The sequence below is a fragment of the Semicossyphus pulcher genome, unplaced genomic scaffold (genome assembly GCF_022749685.1).
Source record: "Semicossyphus pulcher isolate SPU_LCO1_2020_fin unplaced genomic scaffold, fSemPul1.0.p SCAF_15, whole genome shotgun sequence".
Taxonomy (NCBI): domain Eukaryota; kingdom Metazoa; phylum Chordata; class Actinopteri; order Labriformes; family Labridae; genus Semicossyphus; species Semicossyphus pulcher.
The window spans coordinates 19,429,860-19,445,577 of record NW_027211659.1 but is presented as its reverse complement, the minus strand read 5'-3'; the positions used below and the strand labels follow the sequence as shown (position 1 = coordinate 19,445,577).

Genomic DNA, 15,718 nt, shown 5'->3' with positions numbered 1-15,718 from the left:
GATGGTGTCTCTAGGTGTTGAGCCTCGTGTTACATCATTTAGTTTCAATTGCCAAAGGTTACAGTTTCACTGAATATGAAGTTATTACATATAATACCAATAACCTGTAGCTGTAGCGTCATAATGAGGTTATTAGGAGCTGGTTTAATTGCGGTAGTACAGCACTGAAGGCCCAGGTGTAAAATGCGTGGCCCGCCATAGTTTTTCAAGTACTTGCTCATGGTGAATTAATGTTGGGTAAGTAATGTAGCAAAGAGTACAGTCTAGACCTGCGCTTTTTTAAAAGTGTCCTGAGATAACTTTTGTTGTGATTTGGCACTATATAAATAATAAATAATGATTGATTGATTGAAATGAAACACAGAAATTACAACAATATATAAGAATAATACAAAAACTGGATAATTTATTAAATGCTATTGGGTTTAAAAATCTTAAAACATGTGATTTAAAGGGGAGCCATGGTTGGCAATGCCTACCTAAACCGCACGTCGATGCAGTGACGTAGAGCAGGGAATAACATAATAACTTGCAACTTAAGACCTTAGAGAACTTAAGGCCTATGTATATCTATATATCAGATTCTGAGTTTCTCCATTACCTAGCTTTTAAGGTCTTAATTCATTTGTGATAAGTAGCTTCTTTGGATATTTTGACTTAGTCACTGAGTTGCTGCTTCCATTTACTGGTTCAGGCCTCATGCAGCCAAATCAGCCAGTCTTAGAACATGATCCCTGATCAAGGAAAGCCCCTTAAGCACCCTTAGAGCAAAACCCACTAGCACCCTTTTCTCATCGCTCTGTTTATCATTAAATTAGTGTACTCTCCCCTAGTTACATCTTATTGAAATGCATCTTTGTACGTGCCTCATTTAAATACCTGTGAACTGCACTCCCACTTGAGTTTCACAGAAGTTCAACATTACAACTTGAAATTCATTGTTTTCCCTACAGGATCCAGGGTTTAAAGGATGAGGAGTTGTTGACTGAAGGTAAAGCCAATTTCCTGAGATGAATTAGTGTAAAACTAGCTAACTCTCCCTGAATTTTTTTCCCAATAAAATCACAATTTCTAGGTGAGGAATATTTTGAAATTCCATTTTTTGAACAGAAATACTCTTATTTGAATAGTAAATACAAAAACTACCATATTATTAAAACATCTCTATTCATTTAGTCATAAACTGAATGGCAAGCAGCATGGCTCTAAGGATTAAAGTCTGTCAATCCACCACTTAATTGTATTAGTTTTAAGTCTTAATGAATGCTAACTATTGATATCCTCATTAGCCTCAGCTGTTCATTGTATGTAGGGATAATTAGCACTGCAAAGACACTAGCCACAGATGGTGAACGTTGTTAGCATTACATCTGCTGTGTAACAGCATGCTATTATGAGAATGTGGAGAATAAGCCTCTACCACTTGGTTAATGTTGTGAAAGGATTGCAGTTTGGTTAGGTTTAGGAATAAAAAAAAAATAGTCTTGGAAAGGTTTTTAAAAAAAAAAAGATCATAGTTTGGTTTAAAATAACTAGAGTCAAGTTACATATGCATGAATTTCAATATCAATAAATTGGTGGTATATCAATGTAATTTCATTGAGACAGGTTTACCACAAGGCTACTCAGCAATGTCATCTAGATAACTTCACACATGTGCTTCTTGGAACCGAGCCTCTTCCATACAACCATGTTTTTCTTTACAGAATTTACAGTGTTTGATGAGTAACATACTGTATTATAATTCAGAACTTACATTTTCATTAGTTATCACATCTATGCTCCACTGCAATCCCATCCTGGCAGCTTTTCTCTGCTCCTTTTGACTCTTCCCGTATGCTTCCCATATTCTGACCAGTCTGTGTCAGCACAGCAGTTGATCAAAGGGTAAACAACTTCTTTTGATAGAAATGTCTCTGCAATCAGAAAATGACTCACATAGGAGTTTTTCTCAGGTAAGAATAAAATCCATTTGGTTTCACCTCACTGTCTCTGCAGTGTGTTCCCCACCGTAAACAAAGGAGGCTATTTTAACATGTCTCTGTAGAGGCTGTGGTTCAAACACAGAGTAGGTTATGACCATTTCCTTTATGTTCTCTTACTGTGGGTATAATACATCGGTAAAGGGTTCCCATTTACAATTTTTCTGAGATCTTTAAAATGGAGTGAGACATCCATCCGAGGAAAAATTATTTATATCATTAATAAACAAAACAAAGGGAGATGGAACCTGTCAGAAGAAAGAAAAAAATCTTACTAGTTGGTAACCTATTTACTCTCCCTTCTGCAGTAGGGGTATGAGCAGCTTGCCGATGAAAATGCACTATCTACTAGATGAACACAAAAGAGTCCTTATTTATAAGGATTTTCTTAATCATCTTGGTTTTGAATATTTTAACTCTGCAACTTCCCTGGACTCGTGCTGACTCAGTCTGACTAGGTTCTTTGGGCTTACAGTTTTTTTTTGTTTTTGTTTTTAGAAAAAAAGAGGTGTTCATTTCATTAAAGCTATTGTTATTACAACAGGCATGCTATGTTTTGTGTAAGCTGCAAAAAGCCTTTGTTATGAGAAATTAGAATAAGGAATTAGAATAAAGCTCCTCACTATTGACCATTAGAGAGCCTATTTGGAACAGAATAACAGAGTAATAATGCAATGTGACTGAAGTGTGCAGCAGAGTATTTTAAATGCTTTGTGCGTTCATTCAATTAAGTGACAAATTACTTTTACGGTCGTTTTATGTGGCTGACCTTTACATGGACATGCATAACACTGCTCAAGGTCATTTAGATCATACAGAAAATCTAATAATACTACTAAAGGAGATGCTTTATTTAATTTCAGTATTTCGTTTTTTGCTCATGAGGTCTGACTGTATTCCTAACATTAATTATATATAATTGATACTGTTTAGACTGGGGGTTTCATTTGTGCAGTTAGGTATATTACAGAGCATAGCAAACAACAACTGGAGTTTATGCTGGATACACAACTAAACACCTCTGTATAGCATCTGATCTTTGTATCTGTACATGTGAAAATTGAAAGATTAAAAGGGTGCCCAGAAAGCCTCACAAAATGTATAACTTTCTTTACATTTTTCATTACCTATGTCTATATAAATCAATTTGAATATTAAGAAAACTTGTGCAAACATGGGGCTTTATAAAACACTTAAACGATGCATTATGTATTTCACTATCAAAATTAATTCTAGCGGCACAAGCCATTCAGTAATAATATGACCTTTTATCTCATTACCATCATTTGTACAATGGCACTTCAGGCTGGATGTTTCTAGTAGCCAAAGGAACTGTTTACAGTTACATCTATCCCCAGTTACAAAATATTATTTCCTGAATGGCTTCTCCAATCTTCTGTATGTATGAGCTTTGAACAGAATTGGAACATTTTGTATAATGGTGATGTAAAAGTGAGAGCTGCTTAAAGTGAATTCTGAGAGAGCTTCTCTGAAAACTAACCTTTCTGTGCAACTATGCACACAGGATTGGTCGCTAGGAATTTCCAGCCATCTGTGACAACCTCAATCAGTTCCCTGCCTGAAATAGGGACACTTGTTAAAAATGAGATCTCAATTGCTCAATCAATGTAAACGGCTTTGTAAGAGCAGCGTCAAAATTTGTAAAGGTTGTTCTGATAGGTGGAATATCCATTTACCATTTCAAAATGGCGCTGTCAATGGGGATCACATGAAATTTTCATGAAGAGCATTCATTTGACATGTACGTTATTGTTAGTGTTTACTGTCAATCATATGCCCATGGTACTATTACAAAATGAAGAGAGGATGTGTTTTGGTTTATAAAAACTTAAGATATAGAATATCTAATTGGAGCAACATCTTTCAGCCTCAGATAAATTGTCAACTTTGAGTTTTATTCTTTTGATCCTAATCAGCCTGACTTGGTGTACTAGATTTAGACTACCCAAGGGAGACATATGTGAAGGCAGATAACAAACCACATTTCTTTAATTCAATTTTAATGAGAGCATGTTTGCACATTTGCAGGAATCTGCTAAATTGCAAAGCTGGGCTGCATAATTGATACTATGTGAATAGAACAAGGGAAACATCTTAAAAGCTTTACAGTGTTTACAAAATGGAGGAAGGGAGGCTTAAATCAAGTGTGTTACAAAAATGGTTGTGTTACAAGAGTTAAAAACTTCATTGGATTAAAGTTCTGTAAAACATCCTCAGAAACCTGCAACAGGTTGTGCTGAATCTGTTGGAAAGTGTCATGATTTTGTCAGAAGTGTGGTTTCAGGAGGATGGGGTCTTTTGTAAGGGTTTCCCAGAAAGGTACTATTTCTGGCATGTTTTGAGACACAATAAGATAGAACTTTATTCATCCCAAAGGAAATTATAATGCCAGATAGCTCAAAAAAATACAATACAAATAAGAGGAATACAAAAAAACTACTCAAATATCATGAAAATATAAGATACAAAGTGTATGGGTTAATGCAAAAGAGACAGTGCCCAATAGTTATTTACAAACAATAGTTATTTACAGAAGTAGGCAGGGAGTAATGGTGGCAGGTAAATTGATAGTAGTATTGACAGTTATAATGTAGTAAAAACTTCTAGAGCACAAGATTATGAATTATTAAGAAAAAGATTATATTGCTCCTGATACTGCACATGGTACTAATAAATAGGCTTCAGTATTGCACATGATGCATTCTATAAATATCAACATAAATACAATAATAAATACGGCCAGAAAAGTATTATTGCACATGGTAATAAACATAATATAGCCAGATATAGAAACATATTATTGTACATAGTGAACATAGTATAACCTGATATTGAAGGTGTTATTGCAAATGATATCAGAAGATGCACATGGTGATAAAAAGTCCCTTTTATGCTCCATTTTTTCTCCTGCTGAACTAGGAGTAGTTATACAGTCTTATGGCCACAGGTAGAAAAGACTTTCTGTGGCGCTCTGTGGTGCTCCTTGGTGGTCTCAGTCTACCGCTGAAGGTGCTCTGGTAGGACTCCAGTGTGGTGTACAGGGGGTGAGCAGTGTTGTCCATAATACTGAGGAGTTTCCTCAGCATCCTTCTCTCAGACACTTCAACTAAAGACTCTAGTTCCGCTCCCAGGACAGAGCCCGCCTTCCTAATGAGCTTAAATGTGTCTCTTAGCGTCCTGTGTCTTCAGCCTGCTGCCCCAGCACACTACAGCATAGAAGACGACGCTGGCAACCACTGAGTGATAGCAGCATGGTTCTGCAGACATTGAAAGATCTAAGTCTCCTGAGGAAATACAGGTGGCTCTGACCTTTCTTGTAAACCGCATCTGTGTTTTTAGTCCATTCCAGTTTATTGTGGATGTCCAGATACTTGTACTCATCCACAATGTCTACCTCTGCTCCGTTGATGGTGACTGGATTTGGACTGGTCCTTCGTCTCCTAAAGTCCACCACTAACTCCTTTGTCTTTGTGATATTGAGTTGTAGGTGGTTTAGTCCTTACCACTCCATGAACCTGTCCACCACACTCCTGTACTTGGCCTCCTGATCCCTGCTGATACAGACCACAATGGCAGAGTTGTCCGAAAACTTCTGCAGGTGACAGGACTGGAAACTGAAGTCTGAGGTGTTGAATGTGAACAGGAAGGGAGACAGGACCGTCCCCTGTAGTGCCCCCGTGCTGCTCACAATGGTGTCTGATGTTGTTCTGTAGCCTCACGTACTGTGGGCGGCCTGTGAGGTAGCATCTGCCCGCATATCCAGTAGTTTATTCCTGAGCAGGGAAGGTCGAATGGTGTTAAAAGCACTGGAGAAGTAAAAAAAAAACATTACCCTCACAGTGCTTCCTGCCTCCTCCAGGTGAGAATAAGCCCTGTTCAGCAGAAAGATGATGGCATCCTCCATTCCAATATGATAGGCGAACTGCATGGGGTCGAATGATGTCTCAATGACAGTGCTGAGGTGCTTCAGGACGATCCTCTCCAGTGACTTCATGACGTGTGAAGTCAAAGCTACGTGTCTGTATGTTTTTCTTGTTTTCCGATGTTTTTTCTTTGGCACAGGGACCAGGCATGATGTTTTCCACTGATCAGGGATAATCATAAAAGATACCACACAGCTGAGTAGCACATCCTTTGAGCTCTCTGGAGCTGAGTTAAAATAGTGTATGTGAGAGGCATGTTTTGTTTATGTGAGAGGTAAAATATGGATTTTGGCCTACATGGCCCCTCATACAAACACATTTACACACACACACACACACATACACATACAGGGCAGACATTTTACTGCCTTGCCGAAAATTTTTAAGGCTTACCTACCCAGCCATTAATAAAACTATGCATTTTGGCTTTCAGACATTTTTATAGCTCTGCAGTTTGGCATTGAGCTTTTATTTCAGCTATGCAGTATGGCTGTAAACCATTAATTAATCTATGAAGGTACACTCTCAATTCAGACTACCTTTAGATACTTCTTCACACATAATTCAGATTAGCCTTGCTATTTCAAATCTTTCATATTTTATGATATGATGTTATACTTTTAAGCTTCAGCTTTTCAAAAAAACATATCCACATATTTTATGTATTACTGCTGATATTTAAATTTTAAATCCTGAAATTTGGTTTAGTTTTAAAAGTATTCCACATCATTCTTCCATTACTTATATAATTCAACATTTAAACCCAGTAATTCAGGTAAGCATAATTTCTTCAACAATCCTTAAAATATTCCACATCTTTTATACATTACTGACATTAATCACCATCAAACCCAGCATAACCAGTTCACCGTCACCTTTTAATTTAGCATGCAGCATTCACACTGCAATTTCTGCAGAAATTGCATTGTTGTTTGTTGTATTCTATTTTGCTGCATGCAAAGACTTGAAAGTTTTACTTTTGTACTGTCAGGACTTGGCTCCTTTTATACAACATTTCCAATGAGGTGCAATATTGACTGTGAGTGTACCAGGTGAAAGCAGTATGAAGGTAACTAGATATTGACCCCTTGCAGCAGCTGATTGCATTTGTTTTGTTTTTTTGCATCATTTTCTTTTGTCGTAATGTTTTTCCCTCGTCACTACAAAGCAAAAATCCCTCTTTAAATTTCTCAGCCGCATGTCGTTTCATATGAAATCCTGGTAGACTCAGCCTTCTTTAAGCTATATATTTTTTTTTTTTTAAACAACAAGAGGCTTACTGCAGCTGTGATAATTGATTTCATGATGATGCAACACAATGGTAAAATAGCAAATAAATACACTAAGAACTTTAAAAATGCTAACATTGGCTAAGTTCTCAACCTGGGGGGGTGTCGCAAGATAATTTCAGAGGGTTGCCAGATGGTTGTGGAGAAAAGATAGATGTCCGACCCACTTTTGCTAGTTAAGTAACACACAATCAAGGCGCAAAGTGAGGTGCAAGGCACAAAGAGGTTGGCTTACCATGATCAATCAGAGTGTCAGTTCTCATTTCCTTTAAGAGCCAGGTGCGCAGGCAGGCAAGTTGCAATTTAAACGGCCTTTGTTCTTATACAGTATGAACCAGGCTCAGCCCGACATATTTAACTTCTTTCTTTCCTCTTTGCCCCTGTACGTAAATTAAGCGAGATGCTGTGTACATGTATGCACAGGGCAACGAAACGTCATTAATTCTTTAAACCTTAAGACCCGGCGTCAGGATCAACAAGGATCTTATGCTTATAAAAGATCTGTGTGCTTATCATCAAAGAAAGGTCGGCTGAAAATGTTTATTTACTTATTATTTGCTGCTGGATCATATGGCTGTATTCTGCAGTGAATGCGTAATGGATACTGGACAGTGTATTATATCTGTGGGCACGATTGTCAGTGCCACAGGTATTTAAATTGGAGGATTATAATAAATGTATCTCTTAGTTGCCTGTGTGTGAGTGTGTGTCTGCGTGTATTAGAGTGAGCGCGCATCAGAATGAGCACACATCAGAATGAGCACACATAGAGAACTTGGTGTCGGTCTCGGGCTGCTATTGGCCAATGTGTGGTGCAAGCAAGAATCTCCCTGAGGTGAAGCAGGCATATGTAGAGGCAACGGCGAGCTTGTCCACGTCTTTTGGCATAACCAGATCAATACCATGATGTAAGGAGACGAGGGAAACAAAAGTTTGCTGTCTAACACTCCCTTATGATATCTCAATCTTCAGCAAAATCATTGCCTTTCAGCCTATCCTTCAGTTACCACATAATTAAGATGATTAATAGATGGCTTAATTATTTTACCCCCCCCCACCTCAAATTAATTATTCAATAATTAATCCTCCATAATTCATTAGCTAAACTGAAAACAGACTTAAAAATGTCACAACTACATTGTAGGACCTATTTGAGCAATTTTATAATTTTGTGAACACATCAATGTCAATCAGACACCAAACAAAATCATCAGTGCGCACTATCAATGCTGCATTTCATGTCGCTGTGTGAACATCATGCATATATCCTTATCATGTATGCTTTCAGCAAAAAAGTAATTGTCAATATTGCTTTCTTATTGTTATCACCTTTAGTTTAGTCTGTTGTGTATAAGCGGTTGCTGTAGGGATGCACTTTAAAAAATAAATAAACGCAGATCATCCTCATTACAGCCTTGACCAGTAGGCTACTTGCTTTTGGTCATGGTCAATACCGAAAATCCTCACTCACATCCCCTTCAGAGCACTCTTATAGCCTTTTTGGAGAAATGTGAGCACCATAGTGTCAGACAAATGTGCACGACACGTAAGCGTCACGGCTATTTTGCAGTCTTCACCGGCTGTAACTACAGCAAAGATGAGTCTTAATAGTAACCAATAGTAGTTTGATTTCTGGCCATAAATAGGAGTGGCAGTGATGCCAAAATGAGTGCAGTCTGCTGGAAACAGTAGAAGAGGACAACTTTGCAACCGACTTATTTCTTAATTGTACATAAATTCTGTATTTATGTAGGATGTAGATGTAGAATTAAATGAGAATGAATTAATAGGATTGGTATACCAAGATGTTGATAAAATGTAAATATTCACTGCTCTTTCTACTAAATTTTGCCTCCTCATCTAGTCAATAACTTCAAAAGGAGGTGAAATTGTAACATTGTTACATTAAAGTCGTAAGTTAAACTGTACTGTTGAAAGGAACTTTGAAGTGTAAAAAATTAGTCCCGGTAGCAGAAGTATTTCGGTGCTCTGCTCTGTAGCCTGAAACACCAATGAAGGTCAAGCTTAAATGTCTCCAGATCTGTGTTTGAGCTAGAGACTCCCAGCTTAGCCACAGCTCTGGGATCCTGCTCACACAAAAGATTTACCCCACAATGCTGCTGGCCTAGATAGACACTCGAAACACACAATAGGTTGGCTGTGCATAATTTAGAGCACATCTTTGTTGTGCTGGCAAGTCCAAAATTAAAAGTAAGCTGAAGAAGAAAAAATTGAGGGAGTGCTGCACTCGGTCAAAAAACAAGTGTAGATGATCTTGTAGTGAAAAATAAAAAAACAGGTGCTCTTCAAGGATAGGGCAGGTAATGAATAGAGACAAAGAAAAATGACTGTCCAGCTATCTGACAGTAAACAAATCCTAGGTGTGGAGAGGCAGTCAAGAGGCATCCGAGGCACTCTGATGTTAAATAAAAATCCTTCTTTTAATCATGGCATGGCATGCAGCAGGACATGATGTCCTGATGAAGACTCTGCTAAGTTGAAACGCGTTGACTTGACCTATCCATGATTAAATTAAGTGCCTCGGATGCCTGTTGACTGCTTCTCCACACCTAGGATTTATTTTACCATCAGATAGCTGGACAGACATTTTTCTTTGTTTCTATTAAAAGTAAGCTACTTAGCCGAATTGAATATTCAAATACATTATGTCCATGGTTGACATGGAGATTAAAACCTTATACTCAGACTTGGAATAGCATCAAAGAAAAAAATGATATGAAACAGATGCTTGGCCCTTGAAATGTTTGCTCATTTGAAATAAACGTTGTAAATAATACATGTTTTACACATATTTTATTGTAAAACAGAATGCTCTTCAACTGAAGTTACTGTTGTTAGATTTTACTTTAAAGCATTGTGCCAAATGTAGCGTGAATCGCCTTGACCTTAATTCTGCATCTTAGTATTCTGATCATTGGAAAAGACACATGCAGAGTCTGTAAGAAGAGTGCTGGTACAAATGGTCAATTTAGGTACCAACCATCCCCCAAGTTTACGACCCTTCTCACATTCCACAGAAGATAACTCACATGCAGACACATCCTTTCTGCAAAGAATATAAGGACTAAAATGACTGATTCTCCTATGCAATTGAAATGTACTTAAAGTCATGTTATGCGGAGCTAACATATTTTAATACTGTGAAAATTGTTTTAATGTGAATCTGAAACTGCAGTTCTCCTCATCCTGATCACACCTCCTCCTCATGTCTGTCTGCTAACAAAGGAAGACCACATGTGGACAAGTGAGGTCATTTGATCCATTCATTGGATGTGCAGAAAGGTTTACCTGTGCATATGCAGATGTGTACGTGTACATGTATATACTATTTGTCGTCATAATGGATGTTGCATTCAACCTTGTTGTTTAATTTTTTAGTTAATTTTAATCCCTTTTCATCAGGTTTTATTCAACAATTAATATCAAGTGTTTGGTATCGTTCTGTAGTTGACAGAGCCCAACTTTTAAATATGGAAGAATTAAATATGTGAAGTAGACAATATTGATTTTAATGCTTTAAAAGAAATAATCTCAATCTCAGAGCTTTCTCCTCATGGGTGTGGCTAGAGAGGGACCACAGAGACCAGACCCCTCTGGTCCCAAGATTGTAAAGCTCCCAGCAACTTCCTCTCGCTCTCTTCGTCCTGTCTCTTGTCCTGTTACTCTTGTTCCTGACTCCTCTGAGTTCTCTTTCCCCCACATGGCCTGTCCCAGGTTCTGCTGTCAGCTCATGCAGCCTGAACCTCTCCTGAAGTCCTGAGCCTTATTGTGTACTGGGCCGCAGAACGCCGCCAGTATCACCGTGCTGATCCCGTGCTGCACTGAACGTGTTGAAGAAGCCGAATCCAGCAACCTTTAAAGGAGACTTTGCATGAAGATGATTCAGCTTCCTGCTGAGCCAGAGAGAGAGATGGAGAAACCCGATTCAAGCCGAATCGGCCACGAGGGACAAAAGCCGTCCCGAAAAGGCCCGAGCGCCAAAAGAGAGCCTGCTGCCACACCCATCAGATGATCATCAGGTGAGACAATTGCACCTCCCATGTGTTGATGCTTGATGCTAAATTAACTAGGATTAATTAACATTAAACCTAAACCTAAAATCTTTATTAGAAAAAATTAGAATTACTTTTGAATTGCTTCACAATCTTCCTTGGTGCCTTTTTAAACTCTCAACTGCCGAACGATGCATTACTAATTAAATCCCATTTAATTCTTAAACATCAAAGAAACTAGTCACAGATGCCATCTACAATGTGGTCCGTTGTCATTCATTTATTGTTCATCGTTGTATTCATTGTCCCTGTTCATTTCTTCAATCATATTCCACTTAGAAGTAGTTAAATAAACCTTTCATTTATAAATCCTTTTGCTATTTATTAGTTATTAATCTTGCTACCCCTTAATGCTACACACATATGATACAGTTCATCAGTTTTCCCTAACAAACATAAATTTGGTGTATTAATTCAGAGGTGAGGCAGTTTCCATTTGATATGTCCCTTCTTTCTTTCGAATGTGTTTTTTTTTTTCAAGTAAGCCACAACTCATAAGCCATCTTAGAGCTGCAAGGATGTCAAATTCTCACACTAGGTTTCTCTGTTAGATCCCTTTTGAACATGGGCATCTCAAATGAAATTAATCAATCTTTTTATCACTTGAGCAGTGTCATTACCCAACAACAGAGTGACAAATGAAAGTGGTAATCGAACAGCAAGTGGGGCTTTAGTAGGGGAAGTGTCCTATGGAAGCTGCTCTTTAAATGCAGGGAGTGAAGAATGAGTCAACTTCCTTTGATTAAGGGACACACAAATTATGTAAGCTTTCAATACAGTTTAAAAAGATGTGGTAAATATTAGTCAAAAATATTTCTTAATGCAAATAAATGTATTTGTGACATATTAGAAACATCTCTACACAAATAGATACATTTATACTCCACATTCACAGAAAAATACAAAGACTGTATGCACAATACTGTTCATTGAAACTATGTCAACCACACACTAAGGACATTTTAATCCTCAGCAGAACATACCAGGACATGCACCAGTTTGTCACTTTACCATCATTTACTTATCATTATCATAACAATCCTAGCCCTGCTTGTCATCACAGGACTGGAAAGCCGGTTGTATCATGCTAACCGCATAGGTTTAAGGGCCCTCTGTTTTGATGTTTCTGGGGGGATTACTTCCCCCACACAACTGGTTGCTCTGACAAGGAATGTGAATGAACAATGTGTTATCTTCATATGAGAAGTACAAATGTGTGTGCATGTTTGTGTGTGATTGATCACACATGCAGCATATCCAATTGTACCTTAACAAGTTCGAAGAGGTCTGTTATATTAAGTCATGGCACTTATTTCCAAATTAATTTCCTAGAATACTCTTGAAGCAATCCTTGAAAATGATGATTTGTTTATCTCTATATGTGTAATTATAAAATACCACATAGAATAATTTTGCTTGACGTATGAAAAAGATTTGACTTAGATGATTGAATTTAAAGTGAAGAATGGATGATGGCCATTTATAATTAAGAATAACATAACATTTTACCTGCTTTCCATGAGAAACGGTGATCCTTAGGAAACACAATATCTGACTGGACTGACAAGAAAAAGAGAGACAAGAGCAGATAGAGGCTCGGGTTGTTTCCAGCTGGCTGTTTCCAAGCAATGGCACCATAGTCATCTTTAAGAGTCATAGTCCAGCCCATTACTGCCTCTCTTACTCCTGTTGGAAGAACATAAACTTCATCACTAACTCAGAGCTATGGACATGAGAAACCATTAGAAGAGACTGTGTGTTACTCTTTAAAAACAGCAAAAGTGGAGGAGGTTGGACTGATGTGTTAAAATTATTCTCACAAAACCTCCCAGCCAAGAATCATAACATTTACAACAACGGCAACAACTCTAAATCATGTACTTATTTTTTTGTTAAATCAGGCATATGAGTGTCTATGCCTGTGCATGCCTCCTCCCACATATACCAGAAATAATTAGAGAAGCTTGATCATCTTAGCCTCCTAAGATAGAAGTGGAAACAAGTATCGAAGGAAGGGGATACTTAGGCTGGGAGTAATGCAGGGTATTAGCACCTTTTTATTGCAGCTCATTTATTCCTATCTCCTGTTACTGTGATTCAAGTCCGAGGAGTGTGAGGGATTAGTCCCTGATTTACTGGGCCTCTAATCGTGTTGAACAAACAGCAAAAATAATGAATATGGAATTGAATCTGTAATACCAGATGTTTTGAGAGACTGATATAATGATGGTCATGACTGCAATAATTTGTTTTCCACAAACAAATTTCACTGTACTCTAGCACTTGGGTATTGTGAGTTTTGGTATTAGCGGCTTATTATCCCAAAAAGCCCTCTCTGTAATATTGTTGTCATTCTGCAGTCATGGAACTAAATGTAAATAAGTTGTACAACTTAGACAGATGTTGCACAGAAAGTGGGAAAGAAAATTGGAGAAGTGAAAAAAATAAATGTATGCAATGAGTTGCAAAACCCTGACCGGGGATATATGTATAATACATATATACATATATATACATACATATATATATATATACATATATACATATAAATATATGTATGTATGTATATGTATACTGTATTATATATACTATATACTGTATACTGTATATGTATACTGTATTTATTTGTGTGTGTGTGTGTGTGTGTGAGTATTTATTTATTTTTTCTCTTTGGATGAATGAGCAGAGGAGTCTGGCCAGCCCTTACACAGCCATATGCCAATTACATATTTCTGTTGGTAATTACTTGCCAACCTCTCATGCTGCACTGCTCTGGAAGCCATACCTGACTGCACCACAATTACATTCCCCGTCTACCCAGTCTAATTTAACTTTTTATAGGGAAAAACAGTGATTCCCATAGGCTGATGTCGTTACTGCTCTGAAAACATGATCTCCAACAAAAACAGGCCATGGAAACAGGCATGACCCTAAGACATCCAGGTATTGTTTTTCTAAGGACATTTGACATTACCAGTGTTCAAAGAATTTGTGTAAATTGTGTTCAAACAGCTCAGGCTTGGACTCATCCAGTCTGTGCCTTAAAGTAAAGGAGAAATAAAGGACAATTCTGAAAGAGAGAAGCTCTTGAACGGCTAAATATCTGGGTCAGAGAAATCTTGCCAGGCTTTCAGTGACCACAGAAACCCTTGCAAACAGCAGCTGGACTCAGGCTCAGATGATGCTGGGCATTCTATTAGATACTCCATGATATGATGGAATGCAATCTTCTTCTCTGTCTCCTGTGTACCTTGTTTGGGGCTCACACTCTTGATTCAGAGAGTAAGTTCCGCAGCCCTTCTCTTTCACAGGTGTTTACAATACTTAATGTATTTACTACTTAATTGGTTGTCTTTCCAAATTAATGTCAAAAGCTAATTTAGTATGCAAAGGCTCTGAATATGCTATGTGATGCTCTAGCTTCTCTTTAAAATAGTAAAACAGTCAGATTTGTTTGGAGTGAAAACATAGGCATCGGATCCCCGGATATTTAGCAGAGATTCCACTCTTTTCTTCACTAATTATCTACTCAAAAATGCAAATCAGCTCATGCTCCTTTCATATTCTAAGATTAAATTCCTTCCCATATCCCGTTGTTCTTCTCTGTATACAGCCTCCAGTATATGCAGATAAAAACAGCAAGTTTTCCCACGTTGTGCTGCATGTTAGTGTTTTTGAATGGGCTTGGCAGTATAAAAAAAGAATTCCATCTTCATACATAAAACCATATTTTTTCAAATGTTTCCATTTGCAGGAATGACAGCATTCAAACATTTAGAAAAACAATGGTTAATAGTTTTGTGTTTGTTGTTTTTTGTATTCCTTTTATCACAGGCTTGTGGGCGCAGCTGTCATGCCACGTCCAACAAATACAAACTGTGAGGTTTTGGGGTAGTTGATTTGTGTGTAGAAAATTTGCCAGATTCCATAAATTTGCAATGAACACCCAAACAATTTCCATTCGGAGATACAGGCAGCAAATTCGAAACAATGCAAATTCAAAACACACGCAAAATCAACACAGTATCTGACAAAGCATGATTTGCAATATCCACTGTACCTGAGCAAGATGACCGTCAGTCATCCCTTTGGATGTTCTTGTTGGTGCAGTGGCAGATGCTTTTTATGAGTCCTTCAACAGTGGACAGAAGCAGGGTACAGGAAGCCTCAAAAGACGTTAAATCTGACAGGGATGGTAAATCAGCTGTGCCAAGCCTTCTCCCTGAAGCCTCGTACAATGGTTTAATCTTGTGTGAATCAATGTGTAGAGGGCTGGGACTGTTTTATACAACCAACTGCATTGAGTGGTTTTAAGTCCTTGCACTTGGTCTCTCAAGTACCCACCCACTAACGTTCCTACTGGGGTTGGAACAAGAGTCAGCCTGGGCTACTGGGTCTGGAGTAAAGGAAGACAAAAAGGGAGAAGAGAA

General features: G+C 37.9%; 1 protein-coding gene across 1 annotated transcript in view; it reads right to left on the bottom strand.

Annotated features, from left to right (window-relative positions):
* Positions 1-15,428, bottom strand: part of thsd7ba (thrombospondin, type I, domain containing 7Ba) — a 184,926-nt gene extending 169,498 nt beyond the window's left edge. The window contains exons 1-2 of the mRNA XM_069663300.1: positions 15,349-15,428; positions 12,798-12,974 (exon numbers count right to left, since the gene is read on the bottom strand). Coding sequence (XP_069519401.1) covers positions 12,798-12,957 — 160 coding nt within the window. The 5' untranslated portion in view covers positions 12,958-12,974; positions 15,349-15,428. The remainder of the gene's footprint in view (positions 1-12,797; positions 12,975-15,348) is intronic.
* Between the last annotated feature and the right edge of the window lie 290 nt (positions 15,429-15,718).